Raw genomic sequence first — 23,137 nt, 5'->3', positions numbered from 1 at the left:
AGCGGCACCACCATTGGTCTGGCAGTCTAGTAAATGTTAGTAGCGTGACAGCTCCAATGAGGAGAGTGATGACAGAAACCCATTGCTGGTCAATGGATTGCAAGATCCGCCATTGCTACCATGCGTAGAGAAAGTCACCAAGAGCCCGGTTTTCCGTCTCAGCGGGATGGCTCCACTCTCGGATGAGCTGCTTCAAGTGTACAAGCAGAGTACCTATACGCCTCGCCTTTGACATGCTGCTGGGCGGAACTGCGGCAGTGCAGCTTGTTGTGCTTTGCATCTGATCGACCGCATCCGCATCCCTGGGTTTAGGTTCTGGGATTGAGCGTGAAAATAAAATTATTCCGTAGTGAATCATCAATTGAAAAAAAACGAGGCTGTGCTGAGGTCGTTGAAGGGATGAACGCGCCTCAGGTTCCGCGAGACCATGTACGTTTCAGAGGAAATCATCACTAATATCAGACGCACGAAAAAAAAGTGACTGATTTTCATTTTTCGTTTTATTCTCAATCTTTTTTTTAACTCTTGTCTCGGCCGCTAGTTTCGGTTATCTTGTCGCCCTCTGGCGGATTAATTTGCTAATGACGATGTGCAACATACGGGATGCTACAGGGTATTGAGCTTGCTACCGGTAATAGAATGTCTTGGCTAGATAAAGCTAGGAGACGTTGTGAACTTCACCTGGTTATATATAACAGAAATTGATGCTATAAATGCTCCTTGTCTTTATACGAAGCGATAATCAAAGTAGCACATCATGTATGCACTCTACATTAGTGAAAAGGGAGCTTTGTAAATGCAAGCACTTTACACAATTGTTACACATGCATATGCACTTAGCCTCTTGCAGATGGTATTAAGCAGGGAGAACCGACCGGCGTTACAAAGTGGAATGATGTCAAGTGAGGGTGGAAAACCTTTTTTTCTCGTTTACCTCTCTTCACGACAGATGCCCTTGAATTGATACCCATGATGAACGACCTTGATCCAGACGGCCCTCACTGCCGGTAGTTTTGGCTTGGGGGCGTGAAATGCCTGTGGGTCGTCCCATCGCAGGGAACTAGCAGTAGTGGCCCCCGTGTTGTGTCCAGCGACGAGAGGGAACCGCTGGGTCGCGCTAACAGCTCTGCAGCGGAAATCGTACGAAGAAAAAGAAGGAGCAAAAAAAAAAATTGATGAGAGAGGCATTGATTGAGTGGATATTTGCGGCTCGTTGTCCCGGAGAATGAAAATTTTCCCAGCAAATTTTCTTGGTTGAGCGTTGGGTGACGGATTTGGTGGAGGGAGACCGAGAGTTTTACCTAAGTACGTGACTGCATGTGCATTTGCGTCAATCTTGCTTTTTTTTTTTCCTACTTGAATGCGCTTTTGTGACGGGCGTACAGACAGTTACATGATGCATTGCATGTGCACAATGCTTTGCTTAAATCGGTACTATTCATAGCACAAAGCCATGCACTAGAAGTGGGGGAGCGCCATTCTCTTGTTCTAGAAGCTTTCTTGATGTGGAAAGGTCAGATGAAGATGAGGCTGAAGAGCTCTCCCAAAGAGGAAACAAGGCAAATTGAACCCTTGCTCTTTTTTTTGTGTGGCGTTTGCTTAAAGGCGGTGGGGAAGCTCTGCTATAAAGTCGCCTTTTTTTTTTTTTTTAACGTAGCGACGTGTTAACTTTTGTGTAGCCTTGACGGGGCTTGACGGAGCAAGGAGTGTGATTAAAGATTTCAATTGGCATATTGCAAGCCACTGTCGTTTATTACTTGCGTGTCGGTGTGATTCCTCAATGTGATAAAGGGAATGCAAAACCTTTTGAAGCAACCAAACGAACGGCTGCGTGTGTCAGGGCGACTAGTCTCATGGGGGCCTTCTCATCCGCCCCCCATCGGGTCTAAGACTCTGTATCAACTACGTAAAGCTTGCCGTGCGCCGGAGCTTCAAGCGCCTTTGCCGGTTCATTCGTTATATGGAACCCCGTTCATCCCTCTGTACATGCAAAAGTATCCGCGAAGGGAACAAGAGGCGTCAAACGTTTCGTCCTTGCATTACTAAGAGGCCCTGCCTTGGACCCCCCCAAACTAAAACATCAATGATGTGCGTAGATACCTCCATCCAAGGTAGTTTGTTCGGGCACGATGTATCTACTCCGCACTCCGGCTCTAATGCAAGTTCCATTAGATCGGACCCCGAAATATGAGCCATAAGAGGGGTGGGAGTGAAGAAAAAAAAAGGGTAAGTCGTTAGATGGGCGTCTGCATCACGGCGCTCTTGGAGCAATCCCATACAATCTGAGTTCGTACTGGTGTATCAGGCAATGAGTAGACATTCGAAATAGAAATGAGCATTCCTTTGCCTCTTGGGGATTCTGGAAATCTGTCCAACTGGGAGCCTCTCTCAGCCTACCAGGCAGCATTGCGGATACATGCAGACCATTTCGCACATCTCGCCTCTTTCGTCACATATGCAGATAAGGAAAGTGGGAAGATAACATACCGAATGGCTTCCTACGTGGGGAGCTGGCGTGTTGAAAAAAAAAAAAGGAGAGAAAAAAAAAAGCGGTCTTCCCGAAGCATCCATATTGACCCGTAAGCTTGTGGAGGACACAAAGAGAAAAAAAACTTCTTTTTGCCGATTGGCAGACGCCGTCCCACTAAGCAGTATAGTATCCCAAAAGAAGCGGTTTCCGCGGTGAAAAAAGCAATATAATTTTTTTCTTTTCTTTTCTTTGTGAAATGTCAGTGCGTCGTGACAGCTTTTACCCAGTCCGGCTTGTCATCTACTACAGTAGGTAATACTAACCCCCATCCCACTAGCAGGATAGCAATATGCAGCGTTCACCGCCAAGCAGCTTACAAAATAAAGGCGGGACAGGGCCGTTGACGATTAGGAATGAATAGCGTGGTGCGTGTATGCATGCTTTGATGTAGCCTCGGTGGGTGCCCAAAGCGGCAGTGCCCATTGATGTGTCTTGTTGATCGGCTACAGACTTTGAAGAGGCTTCTCGTGCCATGTATGATAAGGCAAGGTGCCGACAAAATATGGGTGGCCGCTTGGTAGAATGGCTTCGAGACGGTCTCATATTATATCAGCTGTAGCCAAATCAAAGGTCGGTGGTAAGCTTTACGGAGGTCAGAAGTACGAATACTTGCAGGTATATGCGCGCATAATGCACAACCAAACATACCTGGGTAGGCGACGATTATTAGCAAGGATGCCGCTTGCAGCAGAACCCCGGCAGACATGTTGGCTGCGCAGGCATTCTCCATGAAAGACAATAGCCGCCGCCACGACACGCTCTCCACGGCTAGCAACGCGATGAGGCAACGCCAGCCAGTCTCGTCACCCCCAGCCGCGAGGCCAAAAGACGCCTCTCCGGTCTCCGGGGCTGTCGCGCGCGTGCGACCCCGAGAGAATAGCCGGAGCGCCGGGGCGCCGTCAGCCACGCGCCAAAAAGCCCGGCGGTGGCCGGCACCGTGTCGGCCGTGAGCCATCCATCAGCGTGAGCAGCTGCGGTTGAGGCAGTAAGATTTCTACTACTGCCATCTGAAGCTAATTCATCTCGACTCGTTCCGAATAGCCTCGCTCGGGACGAGAGCACGTGTAAGTATGCCAATGTACTCCGTGCATAGTCAGAAAGCCACTGCACAACGTTATTGCCTCCCCTCATTTATCAAAATTTTCCTCTTCCCAATCGCGGAGATTCTTACCGCTAGTGACTACTAGGTATGACTGTGTGGTTCGCAGCAACGCCCCTCTAAAAAATGTATGTGCATATATACATAAGAGGCAGACTGACATGCCCGTCTGCCAATGACATTAGCTAGTCGCCGATTCGAGGCGCGACCATGTGCTACTGCGTCGCGTCTGCCCCTCTACGGAGCAAGCTCTGGCTAGGCCATGTACAAGATGTATGCAAGAGCGCGATACGCCAGGGGGCGCCATTGGCCTGGAATCTCGGATCCCGTCGCCAGGTGCTTGGGGCTAGGCGTCGGCCTTGCATCGGAAAGGCAAGTTTGAGCATGCTGCAGATGATTGATTACTGGTGCTACACACTTTATAGGCTCGGCGTAGGCATTCCTGCAGCACATAGGACAAGTGTCAAGATGAGCGTGAAAAAACGCACCGAGATTTAGGCTATGCAGTGAACGCTGCTATATATGATGGTCACACCGTCTTTACAACGATGATGTATGAATGGTGGGAGGATCGATAACTTTCTGACAGGACGCAAAGAAAAGCCCTTTTGTGACAGTCCCACCTTTGGGTGATGGGGTGAGATTCTTGAATCTGGCATAAAGCTTGGATGCGAATATACTGTACTGCTACCTACTAGATACTATTAGTCTAATACAGAAGTAGATTGTTCAAGAGCTGCTGTTGGACACTTGAAGTAGCCACCTACTTATGGGAACGCCGAGGAAAAGGAAGATATACCTACTCCTCCTAATCCTTAGGCAGGTTCTGAGCAACATCAAAGATTTACAAGTACTGTACATGTGGTGTACCGGCTGCAACACGCAAGGATCACACAGAAAGATGAACATGAACGCGAAAAGGTCACGGTATAAGCGGCAGCCATTGGATGCTAACGCCGTTCCGATTTCGTAGCCACATATAGCGCAAAAAATGGCGTGGGGCGTCGGGAAGAGCAAATTCTGGTCAAGTCGAGTCTAAAGATGCTGAAGCCTGTTCCTTGTCCTGTCAGGCCAAGCGTTGGCGTTGTGCTCAAAGGTTGAACGACTAAGCTTCCCACTGCTGCGGAGAGGAGTCCAATGCGCAACTACAAAGCCTCGGGCTTCGGTCATGTTGCCTTGGCCTCCAATTGAGCGCCAGGATGCGGCTAGGCGAGGCGTGGCTGTTGAAAGAAAAAAAAAAAAAAAGGCCACCATGTTGGACGCTATGAGAGGGGCGAGATTTACTGTGGAAGCCGAACTAGTTGGCCAGAATGACGTCCAGCAAGCGACAATGCCAATGGAGCTCTCGCATCCACTGGTTCTAAAGTGCCAGAGTCCAGACTGCTCTGTTACGGACCATGGCTTAGTACGTTTCTCCCTAACCATACAGCTTGTAATTACAGTATGCTGTTGGGACTATTAGGAGTTTAGCTGAAGGATTTGGACGTTGACGCACTGGTGCCTTTACTCAATATCAACGAAGCGAGAGGCGGACCTTTGAATATCTTCCCTACAAGAATCCTTGTCGTCCAAGTTTAGCTACGAGTACCTTTCCATTGGCCCTACTCTAAACCCCGTCTAGCTCCGCCAATTGGCAAATCGTGGCCCGAGTCTCGGTCCAGATGTGCTGAATGGAGCAGAGGAGGAGCCGAGAAAAAAAAAATCGTTGATGCATGTGAGGGAGCAGATTCGAGCACGGGCTGCCAGCACGAGTAGCGGTACAAGCCGCAGTAGCAGCATGTCCATGCGTCGTCCGCACTTGCCCTCTTTACGGAGCCTAGAGTGGTGCTCCGTACCTGCCGTATATGGGCTATTACGAGAAGGTGGCCAACCAAGGAAGGCGGTACCCGCACCTTGCCGAGTTCAGGCACGCCGATGCGGAAAAAATGAGAGTTACGGTGAAGACCCGAGGGCTTGCAAAACTTCAACCTTACAAACACCGACGATGGAAGCGACAATGCATCTCCAGTGCCTCTGACTGTGCCATTCGTATCGATTTGCTCTGTCGAGAGACGTTTTCAGGTCCTGCACGACGCCGGCGTCTCAGATATGGCTGCATAGACGGATCCTTGAGCCCTGTTGGCCCTCCGGAAGCTGTTTTTGGTGCTTTGGCGATAGGATACCACCCTCGAGCTGCGAGCTTGCCTATGCTCTGTTCAGCCGCTTCCGATCGTCTATACTCCCTCCGATGCTCTGCATCATGGCACAAGAGGATGGTTGCAATGGCCAGCAGCCATATCGCTGCTGGGTGCGCCAATCGCTCTTCCCGGGCTCGCTGAAGCCATATCCCTTGAATTGCCATTACCCTGGAGCAATGCCAAATTGAGCCAGCGATAGGAAAGGCTCGGCGTCAGCTCTGAAGTGTGCCAGCCTATGGGAGCTCTCATCGGTGATGGAAGTAGACCATGGAGAAACGTACTGGTACTTTTCGCCCTATCACGGCCTGGCTGACAATGCAGCATAAATTAGCCACGACGCCACCAGTCAGATAAGGCTAGATTTCAGCTGAGCTCTGGCAAGCCTGCGGGGGTCGTCTCGAAACAAGACCGAACAAAACGTACGATTTTGTCGGTGGTCCATGATCCGCACTGCGCCCTCGAGTAGCCAATTCTTTCAGCCGAGCAGGCGCAGACCATCATATGCGTCTACAGGCGTGCAGAGGGGCCGAAATGAGGCGGACTGAGACGGCTGCATCGGCCATGTTGGGCATGTACCTTCCAAAGGCTGTGCGCCACAACATGCGGCATCCTTCGCCTTCCATACCGACTTTTGTCGTGCTTCCCAAATTGGCACTGACATAATATTGTTTGAAATGACAAACCTGCCCCCTCTTGGGTGCGATCCCCAGATCCGATCGGAGGAAGCAGATTGCGAAAGTCGCTCGGAGCACTCCCTCCACACAAGTGCTTCTAGGTCTGGCGCAATTTATCAAGCCAACATTGCCGTCAGATCTAAGGGGTCGCTAGTGTGGCCTCGTTGGCACAAGCCAGTCGCCGATTCTCTACCAGATGACAAGTACAACAAGTAGAATTCAAAGCTAGCCGTCCGATTGTGGCTTTCTGCACGCCGTGTCGAGCTACTGCTAACCAACCAAACCTACTGCATAAAATGAACAAATCCTCGTGGCCGTACTCTATCATGTATTCAAGGCTGCTTCACCAAGAACAACCAACTGCAAGATACTCAAGACCACACATAATTTGATGACTGTACGCTCCTTCGTCACGGCGAAAGGGTGTTCTCCGTAATAATGTGCGTTTCCTGTTTTGGCGTCATGACATACTACCCCAGGCCAATTACTACTCTGTTCTCCACAACCCGGCTTCATTTCGAATACGGAGCACAAAGTGCTACTGCGGAGCTGCAAAGTACAGTCTTTCGGTCTCCTTTCCTTTGCGTCAAGCATTCTCCCGGCTCTGCCAGGTACGAAGCCTAGGGAACAGGTACAAACCATAGCATCGGCCAGGCACTATTGGCTCCTCCTTATCGCCTTACAGCACATTGCAATCACGCCGACGGCATTGGATGCGACGACTGCTCCTGATTACTCCGTGTTTTTTTACGAGCTACGTTACCAGCTGCGTCCCACCCGCATATTGGTACAGTACAAGTACAAGCAAGTATGGCGCCCCCTTCGCTTCTGCCCGCATCTGCGGCTAATGAGCAGGGAACTGGGACGGGCGTATCAAATTACTGTGCAATCAAAGAGCTCGCCTGTTCCCGCTTTGAGCAGCTGCCCCGAATGCGATTGACGACACGAGACGCCCCGTTTCTCCGAAGCCTTTCTCCTGACTTGCCCCTTGCCATCGAAATCTCGATTGCGGACGATACGGAGCTGATGGAGACGTCGAATGAAGGAGCTCGAGCGTCTTCGACCATGTTGAATAAGACCGCTTGATCTCGCCAAGCACTACGAAAGTGTGTGTGCTTTGGTAATAGTGGTAGTACTGTAGTACTACTGCTACTAGTTTCAATGCATAATGCCATGGCCCATGGAATCGCTAGCACTGTTACGAGTTGCCGTGGCACCAGCTGCCTTGGGTACCCTGGCTGCGATTAATCACCGTGATACATGCTAAAGGGAGAGAGAGTCCACCGGAAATGATGCTGGCCAAACACAAGCATAGCTTTGAATACGATTTGCTTTTTGTATCTCGTGGTTTTTCTTCCAACTGCTTCCCTACATACTGGATTGCTGTCTGTCCATCCCTCAAGCCTTCAAATCAAAGAGCGGACAGGGAAGCCCCCAGCCGCTGCTCCAGGAGACACCATGCCGTGGCACCTCATCTCGACCCTAGCCAGATACGACTCATGCGGAAGACCTGAACCAACGTCGTTCGTTGACGAAGCCCTACCTGTAACTGAACACCCGATCAACGAGGATCCGTCCGTGATTTTGACTTGTCCAGAATCCCGCTGATCCAGAAGCCAATCTCGCCTTGTCCGGCCGGTTTGACGTCTATGATGGCTATTCTTGGCTCGCGGATGGCACGTGCAGACTCACGGCCCAGTTCCCTGAGCTCTAGGGCTGCTTCGATGGCATCTGCTCCAATAGATATGCCTGTCTGCTTTCATATCGCTGCCATTATTGTTCCGTATCACTACTTGTGCCGTTACTAACACTTATACTAGTAGGGAGCACGGGGTATTCGTACGTAACACTGCTCCATATTGCCAGGATAGCTATGCCAGGCAATCGAAGCCACATTGGTTCTCCTCCAGAGTGGACTGGATGTGAATGTATTCCTGGGGCTCCCGGTACAGTCGAGCGAGAGACTATGAACTACGCAAGGAGTGTATCTAAGCGCCTCTCTCACCCTCTCAGCTCGTGATATCGTGGGATTCGGGACCAATGGGACATGCAGGCGGAGCTCGCCGGATCCAGCCTCACCGGCTATCCATGGATCACAGTCCCTGATGACTTATATGCTGACTGCTGATGGTACTAACGCTTTCTTACCTCTTGGCTGTACAACGCATCTCTCGCCACTACGTCGGTGAGGGAGCTGATGATACTGCTTGTGGTACCCATCTCCATATATATCCCGAGCTGAACGATTTGAGCTGTCCTCTGCATATTGCATGACGCAAGCTCACACGAGGAGGTGGCTTGTAAAGTAATAGTACTTTGTAAGAAGTTGCTATCTAATCACCTCGGCGTTATGAAAAAAAAGGGGGGGTTCAAGATTGGTTACTCAAGGAGTCCACCTCTATAGCTCAAAGAGCCGAGAATACCGTAAACACCGCCAAGATGGGACGTGAATCGTTCATCTGTGCTTATACAACCTCCACCGTCAGCTATTTCAGATTCTGTGGTAGTCCCTCGCATGTAGAACAAGGCCTGCTATTTTGAGATCCCAGAATATTAAATACCTTTCTTCTCCAACTTCGCCTCGTCTCAGGGCTCTTCGCTCTACTTTGTCTTGTATAAACTTGTCACTCTCGCTTACACAACCGAAAATGAATAGTATCTAGGATGTCTATACAATCTAAGTATAGAAATACGTAGAAGCTGCGCATCGCCGTGATACGAAGTACTTGTAGGTAGATGAGCATTCCGCTACCTACGAGGGCTGTTCTATTCTCTGTCTTGTTTACGAAAGACAATCAAGTAATATCCAAATGAAGTAGTGTGAAGGCTTATACAAAGCACACTCGTGAGTACAAAGTGTTATCATGGAAGATGTAGACGGTTGTGCCCAAAGAAAAAGAAAAACATGCCAGTTGCTCGTAAATCGTTCCAGAGATCATCTCGAGATTATGCTTCAACTATTCCAAACGTCCAGTAGATGCCTCTCTCTCTTCTAAGAAGCTATTCTCGGATAATTGAAATGTCACAGGTCTTTTGAAATGTTCAAAAACAATTCACATACTACAGCAATCCTACCATGTCCAAACAGGACACCGATAGTTTGGCACCTAACAAACTCGCATAATGTTCTCAATTCTCCAACCTTTTCTTCCAACTAATGCCGCTGTCCCAATGTAACAAAAGAAAGCACCCATCGAGCGTGCCCTTTTCAAAATCGTCATATTCTCCCCTCTAAAAAGATTCTTCAGTACAGATAAACCCGCCTCTTCCGCAAACAAGCGATGCTCATATCCTCCTTTTGGTCGCTTTGTCGCCTCCACATGACGCTGTATCACGCTCTACCATCATTTCTCCAAATATAGAGAAGGAGAACAAAAAAAAAAAAAAAAAAATTAATACATGCTCCGTAGAAAGAAAAAAAAAAGGAAAGAAAAATCTAGCCAGCTTTGAGGATCTTTTCATCGCCCAAAGCACAACGCCAGCCACCCGTAAAACCATAAAACCAAATGATGACTATTAAAAAACTGATAAGGGGGAAAATGGTAGTAAACTGGGTTAGATCAAGCATTTATTCCATACTGAAAGTCAGTCTGAAATGCGTTGATAAGAGTCGCATAGTAAAGCTCGCTGTTGGTTGTTTTTTTACTCATTATCCAACCCAGTCATCCTGCACAAACGGGTCAGGAGAGCGGGTCGTGTTTGATGATTAATGTTGGTGGTCATGTTGAGCCTCGCTGCGTGAAGATTCACTAGCTCTTCGAGTCGAGCTGGCCGACGACGTATCCACCATACAGCACCCTTGTGCTTGGCAGTTATCAACGCATTCTAGGAGGCAGGGTCGGATTTGTTCATCAGATGCCCCATCAAGTGAGAATGCCGGTTCCTCGCCGTCGTGCTGATGCTTAATATCGAGACAAAACTCGGGCTGAATAGTGGCACTGTGGATGCCATAGCCATGAAGACATTTCCGAGCGCGCCTGGCCAGCTGCATGTACTTCTCTCCGCTGTGTGTGTTAATCGGGAAGGAGACTTGGAGATGCATGCTGGCGACAATCTTTGTGTCAGAGAGCTGCCAGACATGAATATGATGGCAGCTGACGACTCCGGGGAGTTGTTCAATATCCTGGCGGATTTCCGGGATGCGAATATTTTCAGGAGTGGCTTGGAGCAAGACACGTGAAGTAGCAAGAGTCAGAGGAATCGACGTCTTGAGGATGATAGCCGTAATGACGAGTGAGACTGCCGGATCAGCATAGAGCTTGCCGGGCCAGTTGGTGAGCCAGATGACGAGCGCCGTTATAATGACACCGACGTTTCCCAGTGCATCACCAATGACGTGAAGCATCATGGCGTGCATGCCCATGTCGGCATGGTTATGGCCACTGACTTTGGCGCCAGCCTGTCGCGGGAGGGTATGGTTGTGGCCATGGTGCACGCTAGAATCTCGTCGTGCGCTCTGCTTCTTAGGAGCCGAACCAGTAGAGTAAGAAAGATTTGCTTTTCCATCCGGGAGGAGTGCCGATTCCTCGTTAGCCTCGGTCTCAGAGTCTGCAAAAGGAGACTCATCACCACTCTCAACATGAACATTGGACGATGCAGCTCTACTAGCAGCGATAATTTCCTGTCGGAAGCTGGCGGGGTGGATGCTCATATCTTCGATACTAGTAAAGCGAGAATGACCTCTGCTCGATCGGCGTTGGTGTTCTCGCCCCCTAGACTGGACAGACATTCGGCTGGCTCCGTTGGATTCGTCGCGGTTTGTAGAGTCGTCGCCAAAGTGAATACGTCTAGCCGTCTCGGGGCTGTCGGTGCTAGCTCGACGGCCTGCCATGACGGCTCTTTGGACAACCACCTCTGGGAGGATGTCACAAATGGCGCCATTTTCATCAGCGATATCACCGCCAGGGTGTTGTCCCTGTTCGACATCACAGCCGTCTCCGTGGGTATGGTTATGCTCATGCTCATGATCGTGTTCGTGTTCGTTGTCATCATGACCGTGTTCGTGGTCGTGATCATGGTCATGTCCGTGGTCATGTCCGTGACCTCCCAGGACCACAAAGCCCAGCAAGTTGGAGAACAGACCGGCGCAGCCAACAATAAGAATAAGCTTGGGATTGGTGATTTCGGGCGGCTCGACAAAGCGTGTCAAGGCTTCGAGGATGATGGACACGCAAAGCGCGATTAAGAAGACGGCGTTGAAGAAGGCTCCCAGGATCTCGGCTCGTACCCACTGCAGGCAAGGGGTGTCAGCTGCAAGTGTTCACGTTTGGTCTGCACGGAACACGTAGAAAACTTACGCCAAAGGTAAATTCGTCGGTGGTGGCCTTTTGCGACGCTATCACTGCCCACAGACCGATGGCGAGAGAGATAATATCGTTCAGCTGCAAACGGTTAGCATGGCGCGATTGCTCTCCTGATATCGACATCTCTGAGTCCAGGCGACATGACGAGGGATCGCGCAACATACCATGTGGAAAGCGTCGGCCGTTAGCGCCAACGAATGTGCCAGGAAACCGGATATCAGCTCGAGCAGGAAGAAGGCCGTGTCGATGGCGATCATGATTTTGATGCGGGTGCTCTTGGACCACGCCATGCTGGAGGTGCTCGGCATGGCGAACAGGAATGCGGCGCCAAGCTGGCGCGCCTGGACTTGTGAAGAGTCGGCTTCAGATGATCGAAGTAGTAAGAGATCGAAAAGAGGCCGTAGAGACGTGTGCAGTAGAAGAAGATGACGGGGGAAGAGAAAATTTGCGATAAGTCGGTAGGTGGTTTTGTAATTTCAATGGATGCAGGTTCCGAGATCAAAAAGTTGTTGGTTGCAGGTGGGGTCGCCGTAAGTAATAGCGTCAGCCCAGGCGCTGCAACGCTGCAATGCCGTCTGCCGTACGGAGCAATAGCGCTGCAAGCCGCTAATTCGCAGCGGCAGAGTCTAAACGGACGCCTTGACGCGCAACGATTGGAATGCTTTCCGAAGGTCCCAGGCCCGTGCTGGCTGATTAGGGCACGTGGATGCAACTCTTCGGCGATGGTTAATAATGAGGGCGGGCAAACAGAGGGAGCGGCATCGTCGCCACCGCTGAGGTCAATTGACTGGGCTGAGTCCAAGGGAGGCGAGATATCGGGTGCAGGTACCTGTAGCTGGGCGCGCTATTGACTGCAGCATGGCCGATTAAATAGCACCGGCAGCCTTGGCCACGGTTCCTCGTATGTACGAAGCGTTACATTGGCCCAGCACAGTATATCCGCTGACGGGGGACTTGTACTGTCTAAGCCGTCAGCGTGGCACCACTTCCTGGATCCTGTTCCTGGACGGGATGATGACTGCATTGAGTCTGCATTATTTGCTCGCGGCTTCGGATGTCGCTTTTATATGCAGTTTTGACATGTTGCCTTTGAGCCGCTGCCCTGTAGTGCTCTCTTTGAAGTCGACTCTGTATTTGAACAGTTCTGTCTTTGAACAGTCTTTGGACAGTACTTGAACAGTACTTGAACAGTACTTGAACAGTACTTGAACAGTACTTGGGCCCTAAAAAGAAAGAAGAGACAAAAGTGGCAATACGTTTTTAGTACATGTCCTGTACACAATAGCACCCTACCTATTGTTGAGATTCACGTAGCTTTTGCTCAACAAAAGTCTATTTCAGCCTCTCGTTATACGGGCTTCCAACGCACCCATGCAGCTAATTGCAGGCACAAAGAGAAACATGTACGGCACTATCGGATGCTCCATGCTTGCATACATGCCATCTCGCAGCATTGCTTTACATTGGATACTGTGTAGATGGCGGCGCACAGCACTTGCAACTTGGTGTGCTTTTCAAACCTGTTAGTGGCCAATCCTCCGCAAAGGGTCGCCCACCAAAGACATCATCAATCTGGCTGGTGGCAAAATGCTACGTCAACAGGCCGCCAAGATCCGACGGACTGCCTGAAACAGGCGAGAGACGATCTGGATTGAAACCCGCTATTTAGCATGTTGTGGCTCTACCATCTAATGAAATGCGGTTGCCAGCATGGTACCGAGTATCTATCGCACTGTTTCGTTGACAGGGGTTTCATGTTGCTGATAAGATTGAGGTTTATCAATCAAAGACCAACACTGCAAAACTCCTGTACATTGCCTTGATTTCTCTTACGTACAAGGCTACCGAGAGAATATTAATACCTACTCATGTACGTTGCAGGTGATCCTACGACCAAGGCAAACTCCGGTCGTGTGGTATCACAGGGTAGGCCGTCATACAGTACCCGCACCAAGATCCTTCATAATCAACAATCATAGGTACGGCAAAGTCCGAGCACATGTGATTTCCCCATCTCGCCGTGCCTACCCGAACAAGGTGAGAGTAATATCGTAAGAAGAAAAAAGAAGTCTAAGGATCTTATTGCTGATCCACACATGTTTGTGTTACACCACCAAAGTGGCACTAGAGTCAACCAGCATTGGTCCGAGAGAGAGGTCCAAGGCATAAGCTGGCGAATAGGATGCTGTTCTAGCCCCTGCTATTACAATTTTTAATTTTCAAGCCTCACGCTCTACTTATCTATGCGGTAGCTCTAATTGTATCTTTTGAGGCAAGTTAGTTTTCGGGATGCCCTCCCGTGTTTGCAGAGGATGGGATGCTTGTGAAACACCACTTACATGAGACATGGCACGTAGAATATCCTGCCGGTTTTCAGTAGCGCTTCGGGAAGCTGCGCTTTGGAAATTTCAAGCGAGTTGCCTTTACTTACAAATTTAATCATAAATGGGACAAAAGCCCTGCAAGTAACATCACGCAACACCATGAAGATAGAGAGGGGGAACACCTGTTATGCAGCTATGGGGGCATACACAGCCAAGGGGGGAGCCCAAAAGAATAGGGATTCTAAGGAATGTTTGATAGCTACCAACACATAGATCTATATTACACACAGCATTGCCATTTATACGTGAGATAATCTACTTGAATATGTAGTTTTTTTTCTGCTTCTATTACCGGTACTTTTTTTACCACTGCTATTTCTGTTGCTAGTACTACTATTGCTGCTGCCGCCTATCATATAGTACTAATAATTGACTTGATAAATTAAGACATATCCACCATCATTATACACGTCAAAACGCTTTTTGATATATGCAACGTCGTTATTCCCAGTTGTGTGTAGTATTATTTCCATTTGATAGCCGTATCCAACAAACCATCGCTGATGGATGCCAATTCTCAAACATACAAATATTCATGCCGGCCTATTCCTGCGGCCCAAACCCCCTGTCTGCCCGCCCAAAGAGCGAATAAGACATGGCCCGAGCCGCCCAGTTGCCATTCTGTACTCCAGTATAAAACGAGGGAAAAGACCCAACAGCATAACAGCCCATGTAGCGGTATGCCTCTCAACCAATGCCGTTTGACCATTTCTGCTTCTGTCTGCCTACCGCCCACCTTCTTTCTAGCCCCCCATGCAAGAGGCCGCTCGCACCACAGCCTTTTCGTCTACCTTTGACAGACAAAAATGAGTTGCTGCCTTTGGCTAGAAAGAGGCGGTGCCCTCTTCTGCTGTCATACATGAATTTCTAGGACTGCAAGCCTTTTCTTCGAAGCGGTCATTTGCTATGCGTTCCTTTTCTCTGCCTATGGTCGATCTACCGTGCGATCATTGCACTCCTTCCAAGCACGTCTCGCGCGGTCATTTTTCTACATTCATTTTCTAAAGCAGAGAGACATGACCACCAACCTCGATGTGATAAATTCGGTGCCACGTGTGGCAACGCTCATTTACCAGACTCACCAGCTATGGCAAGAATTTCGAGGCGTCCCGGATGGGATTTCAGGGCTTGTAGAGCACCTGAAAGCCCTTGAACCAATCTTTGCAGAGATTGAGGACCACTTCAATGAGGATAATGTCTCCGCATCGTTCAAAAACTGTCTTGACATGTCAAAGAAGGCACATGATTCATTGGGCGTATTAGTAGCCGATATGCGAACGCAGCTGCAAGCAAAGAAGAGCATAAAGCGCAAGTATGCTACTGTTAAAATTATGCTTAATAAATCGGTGGTGGAGAGGCTTGAACAGAGCATGTCTCGGTGCATGACCTTTCTGCAGTTGGCAATACAAGCCTACCAGATGTGAGTTGGAGGCTTTTATTTTGAACAAAGCCAACCATCTAATCTACCAATATATAAACCGTATTCTAACGTTGGAGAACTAGGGCAATGCTTTGGAAATTAAGCTCTCAAGTTCCCGCAGCACGGGTCCAGCCCCAACGTCATACGCTCGTTAGATCATCTCGACAATCTCTTCCACTGCTACTGCAAGATAAGAAAATGCCTCAGTTCCAGAATGATGTCGATGAGTTCTTCCCTAGAAGCAAGAAGCCGATGGAAAGGTCCAAGAAAACGACGAATCTTTTGACATTCGATATATCCCAATACGCGCGATTCGCCCTAACTTACACTAATGGGGCCGGCGGTTGGAAAGCCCAGCTGCAGCTACCAAGCTGGATATCGACGTCAGTATATGAGTTTATATCGGCACCAGCTATTGCAGGATGGACATATAGCTATCGCGTGTACAACATAATCGCAGATGACTCCGAACTGATTAAGAAGATCAGTTGTGGGGATCTAATTGGCGTCCGGCAAATGTTCAGCAGCAGAAATGCGTCACCATTCGACCGTACTACTGACGGGAGGTCTCTATTACATGTTTGTATGGCCCATCTATCATAGTACGGCCAAAGACTTACAACTGGCCTAGTATGCAGCAACTAATCAGCAATACGAAATATGCCAACTACTACTTCAACTTGGCCTCGTGTCATTACTGGATTATACCTCAGGAAATTCGTCAGTCTCCCCTCTCAGCTTCTGGCGCATGGCTGATAGTGGAATAACAGATCACCTATTGACTCTATAGCGTCACAAATGTTTTCGATCCAAAATGCTCCCCCGGAGAAGAATCTTCAGATGATAGCCGAACTATTTGCATCATATCTCCAGGAACCTGACTCTCTACCTGCCGAAAGGCTCTTGGATTTTATAAGATCGTTTGCACCTGATGACAAGCTCTTGCACCATTTCCGAAATTTGTTCATGCCCAAATATTATCTACGCCCATTGAGGGATCGACTTGAAGCCGTCCGGCTCGGGGCATTCAATGTTATTGATTGCCGAACTCTGAAGGGCCTTCTCTCAGAAGACAGGAACATCACCAAGAATAGCGTTGCCCAATCAAGCTGCGAAAAGGTATCTCTTGTGCACTCCGCAGCTTTGGCAATGGGGTGTCGATATCCAGAGAGATTAAATAAGTGTATGAAGCCATATGTGTGGATGCGAACATATGACGAAGATTGGGCACAACTTGTGATTAAGACCGCCCACTTTGCTACACTTGAGGATCTCACCTGCGTGGAAACGGTTGTGCCATGGGACGCCTATGAAGTGACAGCTTGGAGAGGCACTCCGCTTTCGTCCGTTATTGGGGGAGCGCTTTGCTATCTCTGCCCCGACACGCCTGTCAATCACTGGGACGCATACTTTAATGGCTGTCTTCAACAATGGCTTACACTATTGAAGTCAGCAGGGGTTGATTTACTGGCATATGGGAAGCGGGAGCTGCTAGTTCTCCACGACATTGAGAACAACACGAAAGGTGCTTTCGATGCCGACGCTATCGAAAGCTCACGAAGCATGTTGCGGCACCACATGAGGAAGGGAGAGCCGCTGCCCAAGGTGAATCGTATAACGCGCACCGACATGTCTGGTGAACAATATTGGGTGCCGCTTCGAATAATAGATTTGGATATTGGATCGAGCCCTGACGACTGGAAATTGAAATGGGCCCCGGAGTATGAATCCATGGCGTGCCAGTTTTGGAGGACAATTGAGAATAAAAAGGAGGTGGTAATGCCTGGTGCTTGGGTAGATTGCCAAGATGACTACTAGGTACCTAGGTAGGTAGGTGATTTATTACAAGGAATAATAATCAGTGAAACACAGGCACGTCTCTCTCTTTATGGAAAGTTTTGTATCGAAAAGCATGTTTCTGCAGGAAAGAACTGTTGCATCGTACCTAGGTGCGTAGGATACATACCTAACCTATGAAGATAGGTAATCAGACTAGGTTAAGCGGGTTTGTATATACTAGCCCTCGCGTTATTCGAACAATCTCGCGTTGTCCCTCAAGCGAGCCGCGAGAATGTTGTCTGATGAAATCACATGCCCTCCAAATTTAACTTCCGATTGCTAAGGTAGGTCCTACCTAGCAGGTATTACGAAGTGGCTCTCCTGCCCACTATTGCTGCGACCCCGCTTCGTAAAGGCGGGGATCATCGATTACCTGCCTCCAAAGCTCAGACGAACCAACAGCATATTGAACAACTACAAGAAATCTCCGAATATCAAGAAAATAGAAATGGATACAAATACGAATGCGGATATCAGAGAAGCCGGAAAAGCAGGCTCATGGTATACCAACATAGAAAAGGACCTGGCAGAGCAAATCAGCGGCTTTTTTGCCAATGTTCCCGGGACTGTCGATGACTTTTCATTGCCTATACCAGGAGCTCGAATAATCATTGCGCCGTGAGTGATCTTGATAAATCTAATCCTAGCATCTCTCTGATACATGTATAAAGGCACGCAGGATATAGATATTCAGGACCAAATGCTGGGTGGGCCTATAGCTGCCTTGATCTCAGCAAAGCAAAGAGAGTGTTCATTTTAGGGCCGTCCCATACCTACCGCCTCATTGGCTGCGCCGTCACAACATTTTCAACATATGCCACCCCTTTCGGAGATTTCACCGTGGATAGGGATACAATCGAGCGAGTGAAAGAAGCAGGGGCCATGAGCGATGCACCTCGCACCAATGACAAGGCTGAACACTCTCTGGAAATGCATTTGCCACTGCTCTACAAACGATGTGAACAGACCTTCAAGACATCAGATGATTTCCCTCAAGTGGTCCCCATTATTGTCGGAAGTACTAACCGAACAGACGAAAAGAATCTTGGTCGAGTACTCTTGTCTTATCTCAAGGATGAAGAAAATGCCTTCATCATTAGCTCGGACTTTTGTCACTGGGGATGGGATTTCGACTATACGGTATACACCGCCGATGGAGACATTGGAAGTCTGAAGCATCTCCAACCTTATAACACAAGGCCATCGGGACCACCTATCTATGAATCGATCCAGCTAGTCGATGAAGCGGCTATGGATGCCGTCAAGAGCGGTAGTCATGATGCGTTTGTCGATAATCTCCGACGTACCGGAAACACAGTGTGCGGGAGACATCCAATTGGTATTGCCATGGCTGCCCTCGAGCTATACGCACAGGAGGTCGATGATGAGAAAAAGAGTCGCTTCAGAGTTGTGAAGTATGACCGTAGTAGTCAAGTTACGCGGCCCAATGAATCGAGTGTCAGCTATGTTTCTGCTTATGCGGTTTTGTGAGGGGACGGTATCTTCAAGAGGTGGAAGCAGAAGTAGAATTAGCAGTCAAAGATCAGGAATATCTCTGCGTAGCATGAATTTCCAGACACAGACAATGATTTTTTCTCTAAATGTCTAGAGCATTAATTATAGGGTTCTAATTTTGAAATTGCTTTGTCAAGGCCATGTCATTGAGCTGAAGCTGCTAGGATTGATCCTTTTCAACGCTATTTAAGCTTGCCAGTTCACTCGCTTCCTTCGCCCTGCATGTTGGTTCATACTGATCCAAACAAGGTCGCTCATGACCAGCTATCCCGCATATATTTAAAATCCTCTTCTCATTGTAGCTCTTGCTCTGCATCTGCATCCCCGGCTAATCGGAAGGGCCACGCAATTGTCGGTGTTTATCTAGATCCGTTGTTGGGCATCTGAGGTTGATGGAGGCGGTGCTGCGCATCGTTGCCCAACAAGCTAGTCGTACAAGCATATATATTTTAGGCCGTCTTTTTTTAGAAGCCGGTGCAAATGCTGACTGCAGGCCGGAGCCATTACGAAATGCTGCGACGTGTGTAGGTGGCGCACGGTGAGCTGCGGCGCCATTGTCAGCTCCAGTCAGCTCGCCGCCTACAGTAGGCAAGTTGGGACCCCTCAATGGCTGGTTCAAACGGAGGTTCTCTGCTCGGCTGCAGTGTTCCGTACGTGACGGCTGCTTTGTTTGATCGCCACACAAGGCCGTTTTCCAGCGGCCTAGCGCAAAACAGGCGCCGCAATCAAAACCAAGCAGAATAAAGAGCGACGCAAACAAGCAGCTTTGGTGGTGCAACGGAGCTGTTCGTCCCCGTTCCCAGGCGCTACAGCTGATACCCCGTAGTGCAATCTCTGCGACTCATCCACATGCTAGCAGGGACCCCGATGCCACCCCGGGCTCTAGACCAGGGCAAATCAATGTGCGCCACCGGCCGTTGTTCCACTAGCTCGATGCTGTGCTGAAGACGCGGATCCAATCACGGCCGTTTGTTGTCGAGACCATCTGACACCACGGAAAGCAAAAGCGAAAACGCCTTGCCCAAGGTTGCTTGGTTTGGAATACGGCTAAATATGAAGGATCGTCATGTACTTGTTGCGTAGGACTACAAGCCATGGTAGTAACAAGCTTTCATGCCCTGCAATTAATACGAATAAGAGCGCTGGCCATTGAACGGCCCCAATTATAGGCCGGTTATTGCGCTCGACCTGTGATTTCGCCTGTCCGTCGATCTCCTTATTTAGCGGCCTCTGCAAAATTACGCTCGTGATGGCTCTTATTGCAGTGCCTTCCATTTGATTAGACCAGGCGCCACGGCGTGGGCGCTTGTACCGGTACCTAGTACACGTATCTCGCTAATTTGCGGCCTGCCCCCTACGCGCAGTTCCGGCTGCCACACTCGCTGCGCACTGATACACGCCACGCTACTGCGCGTACCTGTACCGCCACTGGAAGCCAAGTCTCGTAGGGCCGCTCCTTCCCTGGTCGCGGCTCCGCTGTTGTGCAGCTGCCCCCTTCTCGCCTTCCTCTATAACCCTTGTCTGGAAACCCGGGCTTGGGGCCTCCTCTGCTCCTGGGCCATTTTATTCTCCTCCAACATTGAACAGCAAAGTTGTTTCTGCCATTTACACAATTTCTTAACCAAAAGGGCAGTGAGGCCATTGCTTTCTTGTTCTTTCTTGTTGCTTGTGTTCGATTCCCTCTTTTTTGTTGTAGTCTTTTTTGAACACAAAAGAAACAGCCGTCGATTGCTAGCCACGCTTTGCAGCTTACAGCGTTTCGCCAACCTCTGATATCCCTGGATCTCTCCTAACCGAATCCACCATGAGCGTAAGTGTTTCACCCCGACTCTCCTACGGCTGCTGTTTCAACGCGAGCGTCCCATAGCACGAAGAAAAGCATCTGCGTTCGCTCTGGAGTAGATCCAATCTTCTCTCCTTCATACTTCCATTTCCATAAACACAATCTTACACGTTTGCAAACCACATTTCGTTGTATGATACTCAGAATAGCTTGCTAATAAAATGTCAAAACAGTACGGGTTAGTATATCGCAATTGTTCGACTTGGGCTCTGCATCCAGTGCCCCTGAAACCCGCATTCCAGTGACTGACGCCCTGTCTCTCTTTAGATACGGTGGGAATCAAAACCCGTACGACCAACGGAACGACAACTACGGCGGCGGTGGTTATGAAAACCCCCCTCCTAGCTATAACAATACCCCCTATGGCTCTGGTGGCCGTGGTTACGCCCCAAATGGAGGTATGGCCGACAGTACGCATCGCTCAACCCATCATGCGGAGGTTAACCGTACACTTACAGGCTCAGCAGTCGAGATGGCTCCTCTAACGCAGAATGCCGGCTCAATGGCCCGCGAAGACCCCAATGCGATCCGTAACGAGTGCCGCGACATCAGCAACAGTGTTCGCCAAGTCGAGAGCAGCCTGGAACAGATCAAGGTGCTCCAATCCCGAGTTCTCAGCGATGTCGACAGCTCCTCGTCCAGCCAGTCCAACCGTCAGCTGGATGCCCTGACAACCGAGACCACGGCTACCTACCGCTCTCTTGTTGAGCGTGTCAGGACTGTCAAATCCAAGCCTGAGGGCCGAAGCGCCATGAACAGCAGCCATGTGGACCGAGTCGATCGAGAGGTCAAGGCCGTCATCACCAAATACCAGACTGTCGAATCCGAGTTCCAGGCCGCCGTTAAGCAGCAGATGGGTCGCCAATACCGTATTGTTCGCCCCGATGCTACAGAGGAAGAGGTCCAAGCCGCAGTCGAGGACACCGGCAACGGTCAGATTTTCAGCCAGGCTCTGATGCAGAGCGACCGCCAGGGCCGTGCTCGTGCTGCACTGAGCGCAGTCCAGGACCGACACAAGGAGCTGCTGAAGATTGAGCAGCAGATGACTGAGTTGTTCCAGCTCATGCAGGATCTTGATACCCTGGTCGTCCAGCAAGACGCCGCTGTTGTGCAGATTGAGCAGAAGGGCGAGGAGATTGTCGAGAACCTCGACAAGGGTAACGAGGAGATTGCAGTGGCTGTCACAACTGCCCGAGCCACCAGGAAGAAGAAGTGGATTTGCCTTGGTATTGTTGGTAAGTCGATTATTTACCCGCCATGAGGCTTGAGAACACGGGCTAATCTTGATAGTTGCCATTATTGTCATCGTCGTCATCATTGTCCTCATTTACATCTTTGTTGTCCGAGGAACAAACAACAACAAGAAGCGATCTCTGCTCGAAGAGGTTGCTGTACCGGCTGCTCGTCTCGTGGCTCGTCTGCCCTCAGAGGATGACATTGCTGCCCAGTTTGGCCGGATAGCCAAGGGAAGACTTCACTTGCCTGCTGCACCACAGTAATGGCTGCATCTGACGAGATATTGGAGACGAGTCTGAAAGAAGGATGATTGAGAGAGTGAAAGTGAATAAGAGGTATAAAAGGGGCACGCACGCACGCACACACACAACACACACACACGTTTTGACTCCAGTTCCGTTGAAGACACTGTATAAAAGTAGCTACCGACATGCGGCAGGACCTTGTGCCTGTATTTCTTTTGTTTACGCCTTTGGATTCGGGCGCCACACAAGGGCTATGACATTCCGGTGGTTGTCGAACGGGAACGAGCTCTGAGACTTTTTTATGTTTGTCGAAGTACAAGAGATGGCTGGTTGGATTGATTTTGTTTAGACGCCTTTACCACTGCTTTTTTTTTTTCGCCAATACGCTTTTGGTTGCTGGTTTTGGGAAGAACATTTGGAGTTTAGCATTTGAGGCGCTCAGCAGAAAGACTTTTTTTTTAATATCAAATTTTAATTAAATTATTCTCATTCTTGCTCGCACCTTTAACTGGATGCAGGTTTGATTAAGACGCATGGTGGTGCATAGATCATAGATTACTAGTAATAGTGGTATTATTGTCAAATCTTGTTCATCAGTTCGCTAAGAGACCCGAGGAGGGGAGAATGTATCCTTCATAAACTGCCCAAACATGGGGAAGAAAAACAAAAAGGAGAAGATGTTGGATTAGATGGAAGCAAAAGAGCAAATCTAAGGCTGCAATGTAGCTGTGACCGTGCGCCAAACTATGCTTCCCAGTGTGCTTTGTGTATGTTCTGGCGAGGGTAAAGGAGGGCCGAGTCTGGTATAAGTCGAGTGACGTGACATTTGGTGGTTCGTTCATCCCATAGTAGCTAGGAGGGTAGTATCCAAA

At 49.3% G+C, this 23,137-nt stretch overlaps 6 protein-coding genes across 6 annotated transcripts; 4 read left to right on the top strand and 2 right to left on the bottom strand.

Moving 5' to 3' along the window:
• Positions 1–5,598: 5,598 nt before the first annotated feature.
• On the bottom strand, positions 5,599–5,970 carry TrAtP1_006001 (uncharacterized protein; the record flags this gene model as incomplete). The annotated part of the gene is made up of 1 exon (XM_066112944.1): positions 5,599–5,970. The coding sequence occupies one exon, from the start codon at positions 5,968–5,970 to the stop codon at positions 5,599–5,601; it is 372 nt and encodes a 123-aa protein (XP_065969030.1).
• Positions 5,971–7,290: 1,320 nt separating this feature from the next.
• Positions 7,291–7,566, top strand: TrAtP1_006000 (uncharacterized protein; the record flags this gene model as incomplete). Its single annotated transcript, XM_066112943.1, has 1 exon — positions 7,291–7,566. The coding sequence occupies one exon, from the start codon at positions 7,291–7,293 to the stop codon at positions 7,564–7,566; it is 276 nt and encodes a 91-aa protein (XP_065969029.1).
• Positions 7,567–9,287: 1,721 nt separating this feature from the next.
• TrAtP1_005999 (uncharacterized protein) lies at positions 9,288–12,800 on the bottom strand. The gene is made up of 3 exons (XM_066112942.1): positions 11,948–12,800; positions 11,778–11,861; positions 9,288–11,710 (listed from the first exon to the last, which is right to left on the bottom strand). The coding sequence occupies exons 1-3, from the start codon at positions 12,089–12,091 to the stop codon at positions 10,187–10,189; spliced, it is 1,752 nt and encodes a 583-aa protein (XP_065969028.1). The 5' UTR covers positions 12,092–12,800; the 3' UTR covers positions 9,288–10,186.
• Positions 12,801–14,646: 1,846 nt separating this feature from the next.
• TrAtP1_005998 (uncharacterized protein) lies at positions 14,647–17,829 on the top strand. Its single transcript, XM_066112941.1, has 4 exons — positions 14,647–15,587; positions 15,671–16,166; positions 16,219–16,307; positions 16,358–17,829. The coding sequence occupies exons 1-4, from the start codon at positions 15,184–15,186 to the stop codon at positions 17,403–17,405; spliced, it is 2,037 nt and encodes a 678-aa protein (XP_065969027.1). The 5' UTR covers positions 14,647–15,183; the 3' UTR covers positions 17,406–17,829.
• Positions 17,827–19,664, top strand: TrAtP1_005997 (uncharacterized protein). The gene is made up of 2 exons (XM_014082661.2): positions 17,827–18,044; positions 18,098–19,664. The coding sequence occupies exons 1-2, from the start codon at positions 17,875–17,877 to the stop codon at positions 18,915–18,917; spliced, it is 990 nt and encodes a 329-aa protein (XP_013938136.2). The 5' UTR covers positions 17,827–17,874; the 3' UTR covers positions 18,918–19,664.
• Positions 19,665–20,045: 381 nt separating this feature from the next.
• On the top strand, positions 20,046–22,749 carry TrAtP1_005996 (uncharacterized protein). Its single transcript, XM_066112940.1, has 5 exons — positions 20,046–20,751; positions 20,958–20,962; positions 21,052–21,182; positions 21,243–22,019; positions 22,075–22,749. Exons 1-5 carry the CDS (start codon positions 20,746–20,748, stop codon positions 22,281–22,283), a joined length of 1,128 nt encoding a protein of 375 aa, XP_065969026.1. The 5' UTR covers positions 20,046–20,745; the 3' UTR covers positions 22,284–22,749.
• The last annotated feature ends 388 nt before the right edge of the window (positions 22,750–23,137 follow it).

The sequence above is a fragment of the Trichoderma atroviride genome, chromosome 3, assembly GCF_020647795.1.
Source record: "Trichoderma atroviride chromosome 3, complete sequence".
NCBI classification, from domain to species: domain Eukaryota; kingdom Fungi; phylum Ascomycota; class Sordariomycetes; order Hypocreales; family Hypocreaceae; genus Trichoderma; species Trichoderma atroviride.
Note: the sequence above shows the minus strand (reverse complement) of the source record. Positions and strands in the feature narration are given on the sequence as shown.